The sequence below is a fragment of the Sinocyclocheilus rhinocerous genome, unplaced genomic scaffold (genome assembly GCF_001515625.1).
Source record: "Sinocyclocheilus rhinocerous isolate Xijiao unplaced genomic scaffold, SAMN03320098_v1.1 scaffold3201, whole genome shotgun sequence".
Taxonomy (NCBI): domain Eukaryota; kingdom Metazoa; phylum Chordata; class Actinopteri; order Cypriniformes; family Cyprinidae; genus Sinocyclocheilus; species Sinocyclocheilus rhinocerous.
The window spans coordinates 273,119-281,171 of NW_015662182.1; the positions used below are offsets into that span (position 1 = coordinate 273,119).

The following is an 8,053-nucleotide window of genomic DNA, read 5'->3' on the forward strand; positions in this document are numbered from 1 at the left end:
ACAGTCCTACTATATACATATATATATATATATATATATATATATATATATAGTGACTCAGCATGTAAAAGCTGCCTAATTGCTACATTAAAGTAATGATGAATTGACATGGAACTTGTAGTTCAGTAAGTGAGTCATTTGTTGATTCAGTAGCCTCTCTGGAGTTTGTTTCCTGTACAATGACGTAACTTGCTGCCTAACTACCATAGTACAATGCAAATTAACTAGCAACACACAACTGTTTACCAAAACCGTAGTAACATGTTCGCACAACCGTTGTTTGAACAACGTTGGTTCAGCAATTTGGGACTGTCGTTAATGATGTCACACAGAGGTTAAGAACTTCTACTAATTAGTTCATTCAAGATTGCAAATACTGTAAGGTTATTATAGTTAATTTACACAGAAACAACAGAAAACCATTGATTTTTTAAACGTTTACATGCAGTATGTAATTGCTGTAAACTTTACTCCTTCAGGCTATATGTGTTCATTCAGCCAGCACATTATAATTTCTACAAAATGATGCTTTTACAAACATGGCATCAACCACACAACATTGAGATGCCGTGAATGTTCATTGGCTTCTTAGTTTGGTTGACGCTAAATAATTTAACTGTTTTAGTACTTACGACGACTTATGAGGTACTAATGAAGTTTTGGGAAACACACACCTGACTGATAATGTGAAAAAATGGTCAGACTGATTCAAACCCATAACTTTTGAGATTGCAATTTTTTAAACAATTTATATTAAAAAAAGACTCCTAAGAGTGACCATTCTTGCTTTTTGAGGTCCACCCTTCTGCAAAGTTTAACTCCAACCCTGATAACAGAGTCTTCAGGATTACTAGAAACTTCCAGACAGGTCTGTTGGAGATAAACTCTGCTGGAAAATAGCTTCTCCAGGAGCAAGATTGGACAAAACTGGACAAATGGGACAATATTGCCTGGTCAGATGTGCTTAGCGATGTCCATTATGTGAACAAATCATCTTTTGAAACAGTCGAATCAAACCGAGTCAAGTTTTGAACATGTTGAACTCAAGCCAAGTGAGTTCTGATATAAATAGCAAAAATGTGAAAAAAAGAAAGCTACACAGGAAATGATTTTGAGTAATGTGTCATTGAACTGTATTTTTAAATGATTAATTGAAGTTTTCTCTTTGTCGAATAGCTCAGTTGAGTAGTTTGGCCAGCATTCCTCCAGCTGAGCGTGTTCAGAGAGAATCAGGTCTGCAGAGCAGGAAGTCAACACTAGAGGCCTGGCTCACACGAGAGGCCAACACCTTACAGAAATACAGACAGGTACACTGAATCTATATGATACGCATATACGCATGCATGTATGGTTTTTTTTTCTTTCTTTTTTTTCGTAAAACAGTATAAAATCAGTAACAAATATTTTGTTTGTTTTCAGCGCAAGAAGCAATATTCTCCATCTTATCCATTGGTTGAAAAACATAATGTGTGTTTGTGTATAGGAACTGGCAGAGAAGCATCAGAGGACTCTAGCTCTGTTGAGGAAACAGCAAACTGTGATCGTAGATGATGAACTGATTCAGTGGAAGAGACGACAGCAGCTCGCAGGCAATGGAGGACCATCAGAGGGAGGACTGGACATACTGCAAGCCTGGTACTGGTGCACAATATACACACACTTACACATGTTTACAGGGCCTGAGGGAGTACCATAGATAGGCCTGTCACGATAACAACTTTTTGTTGTGCGATTTATTGCCCCAGAAATAATTGCGATAAGCGATATTATTGTCATATTAAAGACCATTTTATGCCACTGAATATATAATCATAATGTAACAGCATAATAATGCAAGAAGGCCTACACACTTCCAAATGACAACAAACTTTTAATTTTTAAGAATATTTAGATAATGGAAATTAAGTATCAAAATATAAGATACCTTAAAAAACCTGAATAAGATGTCCGTATGCACAAAGGCACAGATTCCTAAACAAGGCCATATCTGCAGATGAAACTTTTTTTGTAGAAGCACTTTTTAAATTTGAACTAGCACCTCATGACTACACCACGTTATGTACGAGAAGCTGCAAAAGACACAGGCACAAGTGGAATGTGCAAAACATGGTGACATACATTTTTTAGTAAATATAATGGGCAATATATTGCGTCACCAAAAAATGATTGAGGTCATGTATATATATTGCGCGATAAGTCGATATTATGTTGTTGAGATCTATTTTAAAGCTTTAAAGGAGACCATTGTCAAAATCTCCATTCGATCTTAAAGGGGTCATATGATGCTGCTAAAAGAACATTATTTGGTCTATTTGGTGTAATGAAATGTGTTTATGCGGTTTAAGGTTAAAAAAACACATTATTTTCCACATACGGTACATTATTGTTTCTCCTCTATGCCCTGCCTTTCTGAAACACGTCAATTTTTACAAAGCTCATCGGTCTGAAAAAGCGAGGTGTGCTCTGATTGGCCAGCTATCCAGTGCGTTATGATTGGCCGAATACATCAAGCGCGTGACGAAAATGTTACGCCCCTTGCCATATTGTGATGATGCCCTGTCAGGCCGGAGCGATGATTCAAAAACATGATGTGATGCCTGCGGCAACCACATGTGACAACCCCGGGCTGGACTTCGTCCACGGTGAAAGCCAATCCGGCAATCGACAGCGCGAAGTTGAAGTATTTCCTCAGCGATCAGCACGGATCAGCTCCAGGCATGACGAAGCGATATCGTCCTCTTTTGGAAGGCCAAACAAAGTAGTTTCGCTTTCACAACGAAACACAGCGCCTTCACGACCTGGCGGCGACGGCAACAAGGCGAAAATAAAAGTTACGCCGCCTTTCTTTGCGTGAACATTTGGGCGGCGTTATGCAAATCTTCCCACATCGTGACGTAGGTATGTGGGGGCGTGTTAGAACGCATTGCAATCACATCATATGACCCCTTTAAAGTAAACTCATTTCTGTCTAGGAGAAATATTTGAGTTGTTAAAGAGATCTCACTTTTGATTTTTCTTTTTTGAATTGTTAAAGGAATTAAAAGGTATACAATAAAGTATTATAATGATTGTTTTATATAGTAAAAAGGCAAACATTATAATACTTTCTCGTTTACCATCAGCATTCAGCAAATACGCATTTATATAATTTAAATAAATCTTTTATTGTTTAATAAACATTTAATTTCACAAACCATTTCTGTTCATGAAATGTCTGTGAAATTTGTTCAGTTTATATGTCAGTTGTTAGATCTATTTATGTTCATATAAATATTTACATGTTAGGAAATATAACATGTAAATGTTATATGCAAGTTGCACTGTGTCCACTACCTCGCATACACAGTGCAACTTGCTTTGAACACGTTGGTGGTACAGTATTTTATGTTCTTGTTTTGTGAATGCAGGTGTGAGAAGTTGGCCGATATGATTTGGCAAAACAGACAGCTGATTCGCCGAGTTGAACACCTGACACAGCAGCTGCCCATTCCCGGACCCACAGAAGAACTGCTTACTGACCTCAACGCTACTGTCACAGACATCATATCAGCACTCGTCACCAGGTGTGTACTCAGTCACTGCCATCAATTGTCACTATCGTCTCTCTTTCAGTGAAGCAAGGTTTTCAGTGGTGTCTTTGCTTCTGGTCTCTTTGCAGCACATTTATAATTGAGAAACAGCCTCCTCAAGTGCTGAAGACTCAAACCAAATTTTCGGCAACAGTTCGCTTGCTGGTCGGAGGGAAACTCAATGTCCACATGAACCCTCCACAGGTTAAGGCCACCATCATCAGTGAACAGCAGGCCAAGGCCTTACTGAAGAATGAGAACACCCGCAAGTAAGGTTACAAAACACTTAACTGCATTCAGACAGACACTTACACTGTCCTACTCAAATAAAATGATACACTTTTCAGCAGCAACTAATTTTTGTTTAACTACAAAAATTAAAACCAAGCAACTGACATAATGGCCTCATATGGCTTTGACTAAAACTCAACATGGAATAGATTTAGCATTTAGATTTAGCTGCTTTATTGTGCAACATCAGGGACCTGTGCCTTAAAACCAGTTTAGTTGGCTAGCCAGGAAAGTTTTAGATTATTTTGTGCCAACCATGGGTTTTACGTACTACAAAAGCTGGTCTGCTTTTACCGATGTTCATGGTCATAATCACGGGTGCACATAAGTTTTTCAGTCTGGTTCTACTTCTGGGTTGCCGGCAAGTAAATTATATGCATTGCCTGTTTTAGCACTGCTGAGTGAAGCTTATCAGCGAATGAAATGTCACAGTTTTGCATTCTGGCAGCACTAAGCCAAGATTTATGCTTTCAGTTTGAATGGAAATCTTATATAGTATTACAGTTAATCAATCTAAAATGGTAATTGTGTATTAACAGCTGGCAGTCATGTCGGTTTGCAAATGAGCGGTTGCGCATGCGCACCTCTTATGTGCATCCCTGGTTGTAGTAACTAACCTCCGTAGCAGGATTTGTTCTCTTTCAGATTGCAAACAGATATTGAACCAGTCAGCAGTGAGTGCAATGACATGTCTGACTCTTCAAATCAATGCACACTTCACTGAGAATAGATTTAGAGATAATTTTCATTGAAATTAGGGGCCAAAATGAAATGAAATGAACTTTTTCACTCACCAGACAATTTGGCAACTAAATTAAGGGGACGTTTACATGACACAGACTAAAAACTGAAAACTTTTTGTGCGTTTTGGCTGCTCATTCACATGACAACGGCATTTTGGGGGCCTGAAAACACAAAGAGGTACTCATGATAGATTGGCGGCATAAAATTACAGCTCTGTATATCATTGTCACCGTTATATGTGTACCATGTATACTATGTATACTGTTACTTGTCGTGCAATGTCCTGTGTACTTACTGTTTTGAAATGGTTTTATGGATGTCACCACCAAGACCTGTAGAGAAACGCTGTTTTGTTTCTGAATGTGTGCATGTTTTTGAATGACAATAAAAAGTGACATGACTGTTTGTCCTCTCTTTTCACTGAAGTGATAGCAGTGGAGAGATTCTAAACAACAACTGTGTGATGGAGTACCACCAAACCACTGGCACCCTGAGTGCACACTTCAGGACCATGGTAACCTGTGCTTAAAGGCTTCACATTACACATTGTGTGTGTTTGCATGCACCTCAAAATGCTGTTAACCCTATAAACCCTATAAACCTTTCTGTATCATATTTGATTCGCAAATTTCAGAGGCCTCTAAAATATCAGCTTGATCAAAACTTTGCTGAGAAACCGGTTATACACAATCTACTACATGCCTTCTGTCGTCTGATAGTTCATACTTTTTAGCAAGTAAAAGGCCTTTTAGTATAATTCTACAAATGTCCCCCTTTAAGGCTGTGGTACACGTGTCTTTTTACTGTGAAACCATTTTTTATGAAGTAAACATAATATTAACTTTTATACTGTTAGTAATATTACATGACTAACTACATGAAACACGAGCATGAGAAAAAAATTCATGAACAAATTTAGTCATTCTGCAGAAATTTGTTAATAAGGCCTAAAGATTATAAACATAAATTTTTTTGCCTGCTGTTATTTGATTCAGTGGATGTTTTGGGATTTGATCCATCAAAACTGTTTTTTTATATATATTTGAATGATGATGACTTATTTCCCTCTTGTTTACAGTCTCTGAAGCGTATTAAGCGGTCAGACCGCCGCGGGGCCGAGTCAGTGACTGAAGAGAAGTTTACGGTTCTGTTTGAGTCTCAGTTCAGTGTGGGAGGCAATGAACTTGTGTTTCACGTGAAGGTAAAACGAAAACAGAAATTCTGTCAAAGTTATTCTTATTTGTTGAATTTTATTATGCGCCTTTGTATCATTCATAAATTTGTCCCTTTTTGTTTCTCTCTCTTGTGCAGACATTATCCCTGCCTGTTGTGGTCATCGTTCATGGGAGTCAAGATAATAACGCTACAGCAACTGTACTGTGGGATAATGCTTTCTCTGAGACGGTTAGTGGACACATCATTTACATATATTCTTAGCATATTTCAACAAAATTTACTGTTCTCGGCTGATAGATCATTAACTGTATCTTTTACCCTCCAACTGATGGACATGAGAGGGTTGTCTTTTTATATTGCAAGATTACCCAGCTAGTAAAAATGTCATTTCATAATTTTGAACAAAATCATTTCACCCATTCTGTTTCTAACAAAAGTTTTTTTTAAGCAAAATGTTTATCAAAAAATTTGGAAGTTTGATTAGATATACTTCTCCATAAAAATACATTTATAAAGTTGTTTTGAGGCGACTTAACACAAATAGTCTGTTTCTGTTGTCTTCTAATCTGTCAGATATAATCCATTTACACTTATGAACATGTTATCTTCATTTATATTGTAAACTGTTGTTGCTTGACTGGGATTGGAGTACACACCACTCTCTTAACAGGGTCCAGAATGTTTAAGTTCATTTAGGGCTGGGCGATATGGCAAAAAAATTAAATATACATTTTTCCAGAACGTTTGACCGATTCTCGATTTTTAACTAGTCAACTTGAAAATGTAACTACAACATGATTCAAGTAACTTTTTTTTTATTAACCCTCTAGTTAAAGAAATTTCTATTTTAAGTGCACCACACATGAAGTTGTCAGCATGATGTAAATGTTAAACAAATCTCTTGTTAACGTTAAATATCTTTGCAAAAAAGATGCATGAACTACAACTACATCTTTTACAAACTTGTCTTATACATGTTATATGTTCCCCTGGACCACAAAACCAGTCTTAAGTGTCAATTTTTCAAAATGGACATATATACATCATCTGAAAACTGAATAAATAAGCTTTCCATTGATGTATGGTTTGGATGGACAATATTTGGCCGAGATACAACAATTTGAACATCTGGAATCTGAGGGTGCAAAAAAATCTAAATATTGAGAAAATCGCCTTTAAAGTTGTCTAAATGAAGTTCTTAGCAATGCATATTACTAATCAAAAATGAAGTTTTTATATATTTACGGTAGGAAATTTACAAAATATCTTCATGGAACATGATCTTTACTTAATATCCTAATGATTTTTGGAATAAAAGAAAAATCAATAATTTTGACACATACAATGTATTTTTGGCTATTGCTACAAATATACCTGTGACGAGTGGGGGCGGGGCCGAGAGCCGTGGGAACGGAGCGAGGCCGGTGGAGTGATTGCTAATGCACCCACTCATAAAACACCTGCACCCACTCACCGGTCTCGAGTCTCACGGAGGAGCTCCGGAAGGATAAAAGGGAGGAGTGACGACCGTGTTGGACGAGAGAGGACCAGGCCTGGATTTTATTTTGTGTTTTGGTTTCGTTTGTGCGCGACAGTCGTCCGCGAGGGGCTGTCGCGCTATTTTGTGTTTATTTTATCATTAAAGTTTCTTTGAATGTTCGCCGGTTCCCGCCTCCTTCTTCCCGTGACTACAAACTACGTTACAATACCCGTTCAACTTAAGACTGGTTTTGTGGTCCATGGTCACATATGTTCAGAAATAATACAAGGAAAATACTTTAAAAAAAAAAAATCTCAAAAGTCAAGGTAATTCAAATTCAAAATTACTTAAGGTATAACACCAGTAGACTATTATTAACTAGGCTATGAATGTTCTGTAAAAACCATGAATAGCAGCCTGTCACCATGATGTAAGCATGAAATTTCGAACATACACTAGTAGTTCTTTACAGGTTTATATTCGATTGCGCTGCTTTTCCACTGTTTTTTCTATGTGGTCATGGACGCGTTTGACTGTTGTGCTTATGTCTCTTGCAGCATCTCGTGCATGAAACGGCATTCTAAAAACGCGGCGCTCAAGTTAAAAGAAGTTCAACTCCCATCTTCCTGCATTTTTTTCCTATTCCACTGCCCGTATCACATCTTTGTCAACACAAAAGCGCATTCTGTGCACCTTATGGTCCTTCACAGAGCACGTCACACGTGAGCGGTTAATCACATGTACCGACATGCGGTTGGATCATCATTGGCATATTGTCAAAGTGTCTAATTCT

General features: G+C 37.6%; 1 protein-coding gene across 1 annotated transcript in view; it reads left to right on the forward strand.

Moving 5' to 3' along the window:
* The window catches only part of LOC107727963 (signal transducer and activator of transcription 5B-like), a 19,181-nt gene that overhangs the window by 3,757 nt on the left and 7,371 nt on the right, over window positions 1-8,053 (forward strand). Inside the window, exons 6-12 of the mRNA XM_016538010.1 lie at window positions 1,177-1,307; window positions 1,484-1,635; window positions 3,408-3,563; window positions 3,659-3,838; window positions 5,031-5,118; window positions 5,683-5,805; window positions 5,916-6,008. Of these exons, the coding sequence (XP_016393496.1) occupies window positions 1,177-1,307; window positions 1,484-1,635; window positions 3,408-3,563; window positions 3,659-3,838; window positions 5,031-5,118; window positions 5,683-5,805; window positions 5,916-6,008 (923 nt within the window). The remainder of the gene's footprint in view (window positions 1-1,176; window positions 1,308-1,483; window positions 1,636-3,407; window positions 3,564-3,658; window positions 3,839-5,030; window positions 5,119-5,682; window positions 5,806-5,915; window positions 6,009-8,053) is intronic.